The sequence below is a fragment of the Branchiostoma floridae genome, chromosome 3, assembly GCF_000003815.2.
Source record: "Branchiostoma floridae strain S238N-H82 chromosome 3, Bfl_VNyyK, whole genome shotgun sequence".
Classification (NCBI taxonomy): domain Eukaryota; kingdom Metazoa; phylum Chordata; class Leptocardii; order Amphioxiformes; family Branchiostomatidae; genus Branchiostoma; species Branchiostoma floridae.
Window position 1 is genome coordinate 15,068,600 of NC_049981.1, and position 13,480 is coordinate 15,082,079.

At 39.7% G+C, this 13,480-nt stretch overlaps 1 protein-coding gene across 1 annotated transcript in view; it reads right to left on the reverse strand.

Annotated features, from left to right (window-relative positions):
- Positions 1-13,480, reverse strand: part of LOC118411916 (alpha-mannosidase 2x-like) — a 58,669-nt gene that overhangs the window by 6,311 nt on the left and 38,878 nt on the right. The window contains exons 7-14 of the mRNA XM_035814418.1: positions 13,029-13,215; positions 11,179-11,356; positions 8,463-8,665; positions 7,700-7,882; positions 6,977-7,091; positions 3,002-3,069; positions 756-921; positions 35-277 (exon numbers count right to left, since the gene is read on the reverse strand). Of these exons, the coding sequence (XP_035670311.1) occupies positions 35-277; positions 756-921; positions 3,002-3,069; positions 6,977-7,091; positions 7,700-7,882; positions 8,463-8,665; positions 11,179-11,356; positions 13,029-13,215 (1,343 nt within the window). The remainder of the gene's footprint in view (positions 1-34; positions 278-755; positions 922-3,001; positions 3,070-6,976; positions 7,092-7,699; positions 7,883-8,462; positions 8,666-11,178; positions 11,357-13,028; positions 13,216-13,480) is intronic.

Sequence of the window (13,480 nt, forward strand, 5' to 3'; positions counted from 1 at the left end):
TACAACATGGGTATAGCAGGAAATGTTTTCATACCTGAAGAAGTCCTGTGGTGCCAGAGAACTTGGCCCTGAGCCTGGAGTTCTCAATGGTGAAATCTCGATTGTCGGAGATCGGGCGAGAGATGTGGAACACGCCCCTGACGGAGGAATCTGGTGACCCAGTGTTATACAGCGTGATCTGTGACGGGGCGTTGTAAGGGTTGTTGACCTCGCTGCCTGCATCTCGGATCAGGTACTTACTCAGTCCCAGTGGGGGAACATTCACTATGAACACAAGCTGAGGGTGGGGGGACAAAAAATGGTTTGAAAAAGCATCTAAGCAGCCTAAACCTACACCATTTACTGTTTCAAGAGCTATCTACCACTTTTGAACTTGACAAAACTACTAAATATCATTAAAAATTATTATACAAGGAAAATGATGTTGTTTTTCAAGTTACCTGACCAACCCTAGTAAAAACCTAGAGTCTTTTTTCTTGACCATTGGCCATAAAATTTTTTTCAGTTAAGAAATTCTATATTACAGAGCTGTACTTCACACTCAGACTAGGTCTTTGAACAGTTGAAGTAAGAATGGGCTTCAAACACTGTACTGCTTTCTTCAGTTTGTAAATATTTTGTACATATATATTTTAGTATGACAATTACACAAAATGATGTTGAAATTATCGGTGTACTGATGCATTTCATTTTTACATATTTTACATGAACAGCACAAAACAATAACCTTCTTGGCACAGATAATATGTCCCCACCTCATATTCTGTGGTGGAGGAGTCCTGTGCTGCAGTCCAGACCAGGTTGGTCTGACTGGGGATGACCTTCCCGCTGGCATCCTGGACTTCCACAGTGGACGAGCTGACCCTTAACCTGACCACCTCGTGTCTAGCTTGGGCAACCGAGTTGTAGAAAACAACCTCCCTGCAAACAGTCAAAAAATCAATCACTGGATATGCATTACTTTGCAGTACAAGGGAAAAGCCTCAGAGCTTTTTAATTTGCAGTGTTTTCTCTAGTAAAGTATTGTGGTGTCACACAATAAAAACATTATTTGCTGTCATGATTTTGCATAGAAAACTACAAAACCTACCATGAGCATTTCAGAATTTACGGTACACTACAGGCATGCTACTCTTTTGTAAGTAAATATTTAAAAGAAATCCCCATGAATCCACAACAACAATCCAGAAAGTTTGCCTATGCTAGAAAACTCACAAATTACTTTGATAACCTGACATCCACGTAACTCTAGTATAGTAAGTAAAAGTATCTGGTAGTTTGTGTATAGCCTGGATGCAGCCGCATTAGCCATAGTCCACTCCAACAAACAATAGCACAAAATGGGCACAAATAAATAATCTCTTGGAACCAATTAGGCAAGCTACAATAGGGTGACTGTCTAAGATTGACTGCCTTAAGAATTGCTACCATTGACTGACATTGCTGAAATCTGTAATTCTTATTTGAAATGTACCCATGGTGCTGTCCTTGGTGCTGAAGAACTAGTCAATCCACCTATACTGCCATTACTAATGCCACAGGGGCCTTGTTATACACAGGAATGTCTGTTTGTTGTCACACAAGGTTCATACATTACTAAATCTGCCAACCTTTTAACTTCCGGTCATTGGAGCAACTCCTTTAAAGTTTATTCTATGACCTTCACTTCCTGTCAATCTGTGATAATACCATTTCCTGACACTTTGTAGTGAGATGTACATGCAAATAAATTCAGGCAACCACACCGAAAACAATATCTCCATACATAGAGGTCATAATGCTGGCATCCATGCAGGCTAGCTTGTATCACCCCATCTCTTAAAATCCCAAAATTTGCCAGCTCTGTACACCTTCAATCAGTACTATTGCTATATGCACTATTTCTGATCAGTTCATTTGTTCTTGACACTGGTTCTTATTGTTGTGGCCAGTTACATTCATTCTTGAATATCTAAGTTGAAGGAAGGCTCTACTGTGGTATTGATTTATTTTTACTTAGGCCACAGCAAGTAAATTCTATGGATGACATCATCTGCAGACTGCAAAAATAGTGCGATAGGGCGAAAAAAAAACAAGATGGGTGAAAAAAAACAAGATGCCCACATTTTCAAAAATAGGCACCATGAAGTTGTGATGACTGTCGTAAAAATAATTAAAGGGACAAAACATGGTATCAGAGCCAACAAGGCATTCATTCCTGTATTTAAGACATGTACTGGTGTAGTAAAAGTGACACTAGTGTGGTAGACTGGCATCACCAACAAAGTTGGTAACCGCACTCATGGCTTCCATATTGGTGTCACTTTTACAACTATCCAATAAGTTTCATTTCTACATCTACAGTCCTGGGTACCTAGCAAGTGTCACTTCTACAAGTACAATTATTAGGCTACAACACAATATATGCTCATTTCGGTACTTTATCGTCATGTTGACCATCCCTGCAAAGAAAAAAAATTCTTGTTTTTTTTCTGAAATCAGTCGAAAATTAATGCACGCGCTGATGTCATCCATAAAATTTACTTGCTGTGGCCTTATGAATTAGTTGTCTTGCTTTTTGTATAGTTTACTGTTTTATACATATACTGTTTTGTCTGTCTTAACTTTGAAATGATTGTCTACAAAATCATATCCAGCTGCTTGATTACCTGCTATTTGACATATCTGTATCAGTCTTTTGTTCTGTTGATTTGAAGAAAGAACTTTAATGAAAAACAAGACCATAGCACATCCAGTTCAAAAGATCCACAAAAAAAATCTGCTGCAGTACCAAGGTCACATACCAGGGGCCCAAAATTCACCTTGACCTTTGTCTTCCCAACACCTACCCACAAACCGAATATCATTGTAATCTATCGAGAGGTTCTTGAGATATGCTCACTACAAAAATCCGGACAGACAGACAGACAGACAGACACACAGACAGACACACAGACAGACACGCCCAAAACTATATCTCCATTTTTCATGGAAATAAAAAAGATGTAAATTGTACACCCACTTGGTCTGGTGAGTCAGTTGTAGGATGGGTTTCTCTGGCAAGGCATCATGGTTAATCCTCTTCTCATCCTGGATGGGGGCAGAAGTGGGGAGGGGGGGCAGAATATCTGTTAGATACAGTTGTGTGCCATTGAAAAACATTTATGTTCATGTCCAACAATTAACAAGCAAAGTCTGCTGAAGGCTCCACTTGTCTCTAAGACATCTGTTTCTTATCCAGCTCCAGCAAACTAGAGATGCATGTGTGGAGCAGGCCAATTCTTCAGGGAGGCCAATATATTTCACTCCACATCCACTTTTTGATTAACAGTCTTAGTCCTTCCTTACTTTAACAGTGAAAAATGTCCCTTGCCTTGAAGGATTATTTTGCTAGTCAGAATCACCAACAGCATTTTAAAGAACCGCAGCTGCAGTGTTACAAATGTGATCCCAACAGTAATGTAATAATTAAACGAGATGTGAGTTAGCACCTTATTATTGCCCTGAGGAAGGTAAAAGATGGTCACCAAAATGCTGTCTGTTGTGTTAATCCTTGTTGTAACTTTGGTAATTTAGTCATTTACAAACCTTATCATATTCACAACATGTGCACACACTTGAAATTATAATTACAGAGACAGCAGAAAAAAAAGGTACAGTAATTTTTCATAATTGCATTTCTGAAAGCAATCAATAGCAATCATTGACGATCCTTTCCTCCTTGACCTTCTAGCCTGCTAATAAGACCCAATGACCTTCACTCTGACATGCGTCAGCAAAACCAAGGAGGTTTAATTCACCCTCCCTGCAGCGTAACAAGACTTACATGCATCACAAACTGTCTGGTCTTTCTGTCGATTGGAAAGCTGCCAAAAATATCTAGTCATTTACTTTTGCTATGGTTATATTTCATATAGAAGGAGAAAAGAGGAGGTCTTCACAGTATTCTTTTGTGCTCTAAACAATTCTGTATTGCAGTAGCCATATGAGGGAGACATATTCACAGTGGCCTAAATTCACAGTGGAGAGGGTATGGTGAAAACAGCAAAGATGAAACATCACAAAAAGTTTAATAATTTGCTGTCACAGTACCTGCATTTCTAGGCTTAATGGATTTCGGTAAAGAAGACTTTTCTGGCTGGAAGTCTCTTTGTAATGCAGATTTTTTTCTTGACACTATCAGACTGACAATCTCTATTCTGAACTGTGCTTTACAATGTCCCTAGGGGGGGTCTGTCGTTCTTGATAAAAGAATGGTTTTAGTAAGTGTTTGCTTGCTTCCAGTCAAGATTGTCAAATGTTCATGACTCTTTTTAACCTTTGCAAGGTTACTGCATGCACATTATGGATAAAGCTTATGTTTTAAGCTTAGATATGACCATTAGGACATGTGGATTTACAACTTACATGTTAACAGCAGGTAAGGATATTAATTTTGCCACATCACTGACAGGATTTTAAAACTTTTGGGATTTAGAGATATTAGACATGCTACAAAGCAACTGCAAAGTTTCAAAACAACACAGATCTCTTCTCTCAAGTGACTATATACACCACTATAACGTCACAATTGATATGTACTGCAAAAGGAGAAGAAATTGTTAGTTGGTACATGTACTTAAATTGAAATGGAAATGAGACAGAGTGACAGAGTGACAAACAGGGAGCATCATAAGGAGAAATGTACTGAAAGGGAAACAAAGTTGGTTGGAAAGGACCTGAGCTGTCACTTGAAATTGCATCTGAGAGAGAGGCCCTAAGGACTTGGAACAACTTGTTATTCATTGGTCTTTATGAGCCACTTGTTATACCCGTACATGTGATGTGGTACATGCATAACATGATGTCACAGAAGCATTGGGTTGCTCATCATTCCTTGACAAAGACTGGTTCAGTGGAAAATTTGGATCCAATAGTAGGAAATTATTGTTCAACCCTGGTCCAGACATGAACAGTGCTGAAGTTAGTAAATACTGGTCACACTAATAAAGAAGAAGGATGATGATTATGATGATGATGGACTATTCAGTGCAAGAGTACACAATACAAGAACTTAAATGGTTAGAATGTATTAGTAATGAGGGTTATAGGAAATTAAAGGGGATCCACACATGCATGGATGTAGTGGCTTTACTGCACTGCAGAGGGGCGAAGGAATTCTTTGAAATTAATATCTGAGTCTGTTACAAAATGTGGGAGAAGTTGTTCCATAGGGACACAATTTGGGGCATTTTACAGTTCCAAGGAAAGGGACCAAAAACAATGCGTGACTAATGTTTCAAAAATCCTTTCGAATTTCTTAAGCATAACAAACAGTGCACATTTTTAGCAATAAACAATATGGATGCTAAAAACAAACAAAATAGTTTTGCATACTAATGTGACAGCAAAGTATCTGACTGGAATACAAAAAAAAAGTACTTTACTGAAATGAAATAGACTTTTTGGATCAGGGGGGAGGGGCAATATTGCAGTTTAAAAAATATGTGACTGTATGTTTTGCATCATGATGAAGGGAACTGGTCATCTGGTAACAATTCTTGTAGAAATATGATAGCTTAAGGGTTGCCCCTGAGGCATTGCCAAAAAATGGGAAATGGTTTGGGAGGGGGGCATTGGCAGTTTTACACTTACGGGAGTCTTGAGAAAGTTGTTTGCCTTGGCGTTGACATTCGCCGGCAGGCGTCTCGGCCTGTAGATGACTTCTTGTGCCAAGAACACATGTCCACTTAGCTAGAGTACAGGCAGAGGGACAGGACAGTGCAGCGGAGCATGGAGGGTCAGTAGAGACAGGTCAGTAAGGTCAGAAACTCTGATACCACTGTCACACAGTCCAGAAACTTCAGCCTTATTTTAGAATCAACACAGGGTTGTGCATATTTTTGCCTTCAATGGTGCTTTACTGGGTGACCTGTCAAGATTGGCCAATTCCTAAAATTTCATGATGATAAAGAGAACACTGGGTGAGTTACTACCAAAAATGTCATTCAGAGCTCCCAAACTCATTGGCTGTTTGATTTTTGTGCTGTGTGACAGGGGTAAGAAGGACAGCATGCTTATAGAGCATTTTCATGTTGGATCCATATTAGCATCCTATTTGCATCCGAGTCGATCACAGCTCAAGCCTAAGAATTTCACGGACATTGAAAGATTTTCTGACTTTCTCAACCTTCAGTACCTTCAACTCAAAGAAGAGGAAACCAGAAGAATGCTCAAAAAGTTACAGAGGAAACATTCAAAAACACTGTATGCTTGAGTTACGATCAATCAAAATGCAAATAAGGACACCGACATGAAAGTTGGTATCTGCCTGCTTCATTGATAATCAGAGATTGAAAATGCTCTAAGATGCACAAGGCAGTTTGCAGGTTTCTGAACTACAGAGCAGTTAATTAGAATGAGTTGAAAGAACTACAAGATTAAAAGTGAGTGTAGCTTATTGCGAGGTTAGAAGGCAGTAATTACTAGGCAGATAGTCAAGAGTCAGAAATTCTGAGTAATAATACCAACCCTCTCAACATTGGCTCAGATTGAATTTCAGCAGGAAATTCAAATGGATTAGAAACATTTACAGAATCTACCAACCAGAAGGCTTATAACTTTACAGAGTTGACCAATTAGGAGGGGTATAGCATTTGTGCCTTTTAACAAGGCCTTATGAGTGATTTTTGACTGTAGTCCTCTCCATTTTAATTGTCAATGAAACAAGTGAAAATGGCATCAAGGCTTTTGATTTATAGACAGTATACTGGTATACATAAACAAAATTCAGCCAGTGCTGAGAGGGTTAAGAATAATGAACAACTGAATTAGAAGTAATAGGATTTATAAAACAGGACACTACAAGGCTTAAATACCATAGTTAAGTGTGCTAGGACATATAGTATATAGCTTCAAATTGGTTGTTCCCTGTATGGAAACTACAGGGTTAGAAGGTTACAACTTATGAGTGTATACATGCACATGTTTAAAAGATAGGTAATGTTGTTTTTTGTACCATGTCGAAGAATGTCGTTGTTGTTTCGGGGTCATATTGCGTCTTGTCCTCCGACATCAGAAAGTGGGCGGAGTCGATCATCACCCTCTTCATGTCCATGATAGAGCGAAGCAGTCTGGGATACACACACAGAATAATCATAATTGATAATACAGAGGTATTGAAATACTCCCAACCATAGGCATCTTACTTGTTAGAATTTTCCAAACCTGAAGAAATCATGGCCTGTCAAGAAAAACTTTAGTTGCATCTGACTTTGTTTAGGCACTAACACTATGGTATAAAAATTCCCCTTAGATTAGATTCATGTCCATGCATATTCCTCCAAGAACCAAGTACTAATGTATAAAATCTATCAGACCGTTCTAGTGCCTAGTGGCACCTGCATGTAGTAGAGTAGCAAGTTACTGTTTTAAATATCAAAGTAGCAGCCTGAGGGTATTTTGAGATTGCTACATCTGACATGCTTGAGGTACTTCCAAGAACATGGGACCCTCATTTTACATGTACCTTCTGAAAGATGGGTGCAGCCCCACCCAATATGCCTTTCCAAGGATTTAAACTTGGGTATCTCAGTTATCAACTTATTGGAACCAAAAGGTCAACTGTGAGGTTGCTGCAAGTTGTAAGCTACAAGGATATCCCTAATTATAAAGTTAAGTTAGGTAACCAAAGTATACAGTAAATATCTCATGTCATCCTTAATACAAATGAAGTACCTACCTTGTGCCATAATCCACGACCACAAAGTCCTTGGCAGTTCCAGTGATGGCATCATGGTGCTGGAACAGTCCCAGGCTCTTACGGGCTCCAATCAACATCTGGTAGGCATTTTTGGCAGGAAAGCTAGGCACGTCAATATGGCGGGAGTGGGCCAATGCCAGGGAGAAGATAATCTCAGCAGCTCTGGGGAACAAAGAGATAAATATTAAGTCTTTTCAGATTGAGCAGAATGATTTTGCAAACTGTCTACAGTTTTCTTCTTGGGTCACCACTTCTGCTTAACCCTCCTGTTCCAGAACTCTGCGCACACCCTTCCTCCAGGGGGTCAAAGTTTCCAGGTCTTTCTTGGTGCATGGTTTGGGCAGGAGGGGGCAGCTGAGAAGGTGCCTACTCCAGTGTCACAGACACATTGAATGAGCCAGTGGCAACAGGTCATGATAGACTGAGGAAATATTGGACACAGTGTGTCAGAAATGGCATCAACGTGTGCGACCTCACCAGTGTAGACCTGCTGGACAGCTGCATGGAAATGCAGCGCGAAAGCCAACTGCTGTCAACCCTGTGTCATAGAACCCTGCAGCAATATAGTCATTACGACACTGCTTCTTCTATTGCTTGGAGCTACATTGTATCAGCAACATTGAATGGTATAATTGTACAATATTTAGATCTACAAGACAAAACATTTCAGGATTTCAGGATTGTCAGATCCCAAGTGCAATTACCATATATACACACAACTGACTTATATTATAATTCCCACCTTGCATGTGCTTCTAAGACCCTGTCTAAGTTCTTATAGAAGGGTCTGGATGTGTAGTAGCCGCTCCAGTAGTGATCCTCCCTGTCTGCATATGAGAAGAAGTCCCCACTCAGCACAGGGTAGCCCAGCCCTGGACTGCCTGGCTGCAGGCCTGCACGGTCCCACATGGCATCAAAGTAGTCCGATAAGGTGCCAAACTGGGCCTGCAGTAGACACAAACTGTACCATTACAAAATCTAACCTCCATTAATTGACAGAAAATAAGACACAGAACAAAGAATCTGTCAATTTTGTACCTCAAACATAGTATGAAATAAAGTGCACTTTGCCACAGATTGTACTTGTACATTGATGACAGATTTATCCTGTTTAGTTGAATAGAAAGTAGGTGGTGGAAAAACCATACTGAATTGGAAGTGCTTTACTATCACTGGGAATCGGAGAAGGACTATTATTTATAGTGATGTTTTTCCCAGCAGTTCTTTGCTTTGATTTCTGCAAAGTGATCCACTTTCATGATGACATGATTTCTCAAAAGAAATCTAAACAACCACTTTCCCCAGGGCCCATAAAATGAGGACCCCATCATGTTTCTTTCTCTTGGGTCAGTTTTTAACCTATTTCATGAAAGCTTCGTCTCAAAATTCCAAAATATACAGTCAAGTTTAAGTCTGAGAACCGAGGAAATGAATAGGAATGGCCCTAATGCTGCATTACACACCGCTTTGCAAGGGAATTTATGCTTAGTATAAATCCTGCAGCAGAGATAACAATTGGTGATAAAGACATGGTGGAAAAACCTCGCTGAATTGGAAGAGCTTTGTGTGAGCTCTGCACCACTCGTTATCCACTCTACGGGCCGATGCAATTGCCTACATACTTATCTGTGTAATATTTCTCCCTTGTCGGTGGTGATCTTCAAAAGAGAGAGGGTTAGATGTTGCAGCTTTTGACTTATCATAGGGGCACACTCCGGTTTACTTCAGATTTCAACTGAGGCCACACACCTTCAAGTGCAGTGGGAATGATAGCAAAATAACTGTATATTGAATGGAAGAATATCACTTCAGCTGCAGACTGAGTTCTGTTTCTTCAGCCTGTTTGATTCTAGTAATTGACAAAAATGATTTGACAAAATTGGGGGGAAAATGCACAAAAATTGAGGCAATCATGACTGATGTTGGTACTTGGTGAGTAGACTGGATCCATCCTACTCCAGCTGCACGTCACTCCTCTGATTGAACAGAATACAACCTTCTCAGCTCTGATTTGTCAAAATTTATAGTTGGCTGACCCAGACGAATTTTTAAGACTAGGCAATTTGACTCTTCAACCAACTCCAATACACAGATGACACTGCTCATGGCTATCTTCCAACCATGGTCTGGAGAAAGTCGGGAGGTCATGGTTCGCTATGTTTGAGGGGCTAAACTCTTAAAAGCCACAAGACTGGCTGAAGCTATTGACCGTCTTCCGAGAAGTAAAGGGCCGAATAGCTCCCAACCATTGTCTGCAGGGAGGTTGGAAGGCCATGCTTAGCTACGTGTGACAGTGCCATTGCTATATATATATTGACTACTCACTAAGGCTGGTGGGAGAATGCCAGTTGTAGACACCACGGAGCCAACATAATCCTTGTGAAATTGCCTATCACTGGGAAATCAGGGACAGACTCAAGTGATGTTTTTTCCCAGCAGGACTGAGCTTTGATTTCTGCAAAGGGATCCACTTTCTCGAAGAAACGATTTCTCAACAGCAATCCAAATGACCACTTTTCTCCCTGAAAATGATAACCCTGCGACCCACATGAAGACACACATTTTTCTTTCTTATTGCCCAGTTTTCAAGCTATACTGTGCAAGCTGCAGCACACATGAAGACATCAAATTCATAAAATATGACATTAAATGTTGATGTACATGAACTTTTGTGCTATAACTGAAAAAAAATCTTTCAACAATGCATGCGATTCAGACCTAAACCTATAAAATATATTTTGATGCCAATGACAGTGAACAGAACAGTCAAAGACAGACAAAAATCACACCTACATTCCTGTTCATCATTCTACATTTAACTGACATCCAACACATCTACTCAAGCAGCAAAACTAATTAAGATCGACAGCTACATAATCTTCAAGCTTTCTGGAACATGTCGAGTTGTCAGAATCTTCATCCTTGGAGGCACTCAATGCTCGACACTCTGACTGTACACACGTCACAATGTGCCTTGCAACAGAGATAGGGATATCAGCCTGTCTTATTTTGTTTCTAACATTATTGCACTTACTAAATACATTTCTAAAAGCATACTGCGGTATGTTTAACATACCCCCAAAATTAAAGTCAATCATAAGCATTTTGACATTTGAAACATTTGAAAGTCTGCCATAGTTTGATGTCAGCTACCTCTCTTGTGCAAAATATGAGATTATTGGACTCCTATATTTCTGAAAATCACCCACTTGTTCTAAAGGCATAGATTGTGAATCTTTTGAATGGGTTTCAAAGAGATTATAACCAGAGATCAAAGTCATTTTTGAACCCAAAGCAGGTAGGAATAAAGTTAGGAAGGCTAGAGAATAGACAAACAAGCATCCAATAGCATATTGTAAAATAATTTTCAAGATCAACATAAAATCAAAATGTAGTAACATCATCTATAAAATTACTTGCTGTGGTGCGATAAAATAAACAACAAACAATCCACATACCTCCACGTGCCAGTTGGTTTGACTATTCATGTAGTCAAACAGTTTCTGGTAGTTGCCATACTGTTGGTCCCACTCAATGGCTTTGTCATACCTGAAGTCGTCCCCCAGTGGTATCAACACAATGTTACTGCGGTACAGTTTGGACTTCTTTCTGTACTGGTCCAAGAGTAACTTTGCCCTGCAGAAAGGTAGTAAAGTACACAAAATTCACATGATTAGGAGCTATCTAGCTATAACAATTGCTCAGAAAATGAGCTATCAAAAGTGTTTCTATCCTTAGTGCTGAAATGGCTTTCAAATTAAGAAAATATGATGGCTATATCAATATTTTTTGCTTGAAAAATCATTATGACAGATTGAAAAAGTATCAAAGTAATAGATAAGTCATTGAACTATAACCATAATTTATGATCATAGCCAAGGTCTTTTTTCAATCCCTAGACAACCGAAGCAAGACAAATGTACCACAAGGACGTCCATTGACAACCAGTCAGCTACATGAATTATACTGCCTTTTGCAGCCAAGGACACTGTTTCATACATGTCATGCACAATGTATAAATAATTCAGCTGGAAGAAATAGCTAAACTAACTGCTACAAATTTCAAACCTCAAAAGCTTCATGCAAGCTGAAAATTGCACAGCTTTAGTTGAATGGTCTTGACATTTCTGCAGAAACTGTTGTAGTTGTCCACCATTGAGATGAAGCAGGATGCTGTTAAGTAGTTACGGGTCGTGCTATGTTAAGTAATAACTTTCATATTTGGCCAGGCACTTTGAGTCAAATCTACTCTTTTTCAATAAGCGTAATGGATATTCTTTTACACGAGTCACTGAACAGATGTGATGGCTGTAGCTCCCCGATATTTAAGTCGCCATCAAAAAGGACATTGAATAGATTACTGTGTAACAGTAACTGTAGATCTTGAACCATCTGCAGTGGTTTTACTTCACAGTAGCTATAGGAGAAAAAGGGAGCTTTTAGTGGCATTTTAAATACACTGTTGAAACAATTATGAAGTGCTATAATTGTAATGCTGTACATACAATAGAAATGTATATTTGCCATGTAATGAAGTTACTGATAGTGGAGAGGTCAGGTATTAGCCTTAGGAGTGTTACCAGGCAGTACTACAGTCAATCCTGTATTAGCTGCTACCTTTGCATAGCACCCACCTGGCCATTGACGCCACCATTTGTCGGTCCCTGTGGATTTTTTCCATTGACCTAAGCACTAAGAAATAGTCTATACAAATGTACAATGTATAAAGCGCCACTTGTCCAATGCAGCCAAGGCCACAGGATTTCCATCCCATAGATACAGAAACACTGCCTGTTGCAAGCATACGTATACAGCGGCCGTATGTTACCCTTTGCCGGGTGTGAAATCGTAGTTTGCGAGCATTTTGAGTTCCCGACAGGGTCATTTTGGTGGAAGCGGAAGGTATGCATGCCTTGAACGTTAGAGTGCAATTCTTTGTCGTCAAATTTACCAACATTCCCAATTCTTTTATTGGCAATATCAATAATTTTTGGTACATTTGACTTCGGCAGGGAATTCTGAAATGATTGAGACAATGTTACATATGGTGAAAAAGATCAGTGGGTATTGAAATCATGTGTAACCTATTGCTCAACATTTTTTCTATAGTGGCCACATGTCTATAGTGGCCACATTTCTCCAGTCCCTTGAGTGGCCGCTATACGCAGGTTTGACTGCATTTGTAAAAGAACCCCACAAACTTAACAAAAAAGTATTAGGCATTACCCAGTGTACTTTGCTAAAAAATGCAAAGCCGTGATGTACTATCACAAGATAAACTTGAATAAGAAACATTACAACTGCAGACCTTTCTGCCACGTTGTTGTCATTGATGGGTACCGGCGGGACTTTCCAGGGACAGTTGACACGACCACCAGGCAGTCGTTTGAAGTCAAACTGACAGCAGACCTTTGGGTCAGGCCCACAGGTGTGGGGAACGTCGTAGCTGTAGAAGGGCATCATGTGACACAACATGTCTGAACTCGCTCCATGGTCTGGGGAAAGGAAAAAATAAGTCAAGTTTAGAGAAATATTGATGAATTTTTAAAACTACTAGTATTACACAATACATACAATCTTATCCCCGCTAAGCGAGGTTGAACAAGTCAACTGGCCTCATTGCTCTGGGCAAGTGAAAGAGTTGATTGAGGCAGTGCACGTCCTAACATACTGTCCCAATCAGGCAAGTATAAATATTCCATGGGTGCTATTCTTTCCCTTTTTTTTGTGATGGACAGTCGAAATCCCATAGACTTAATT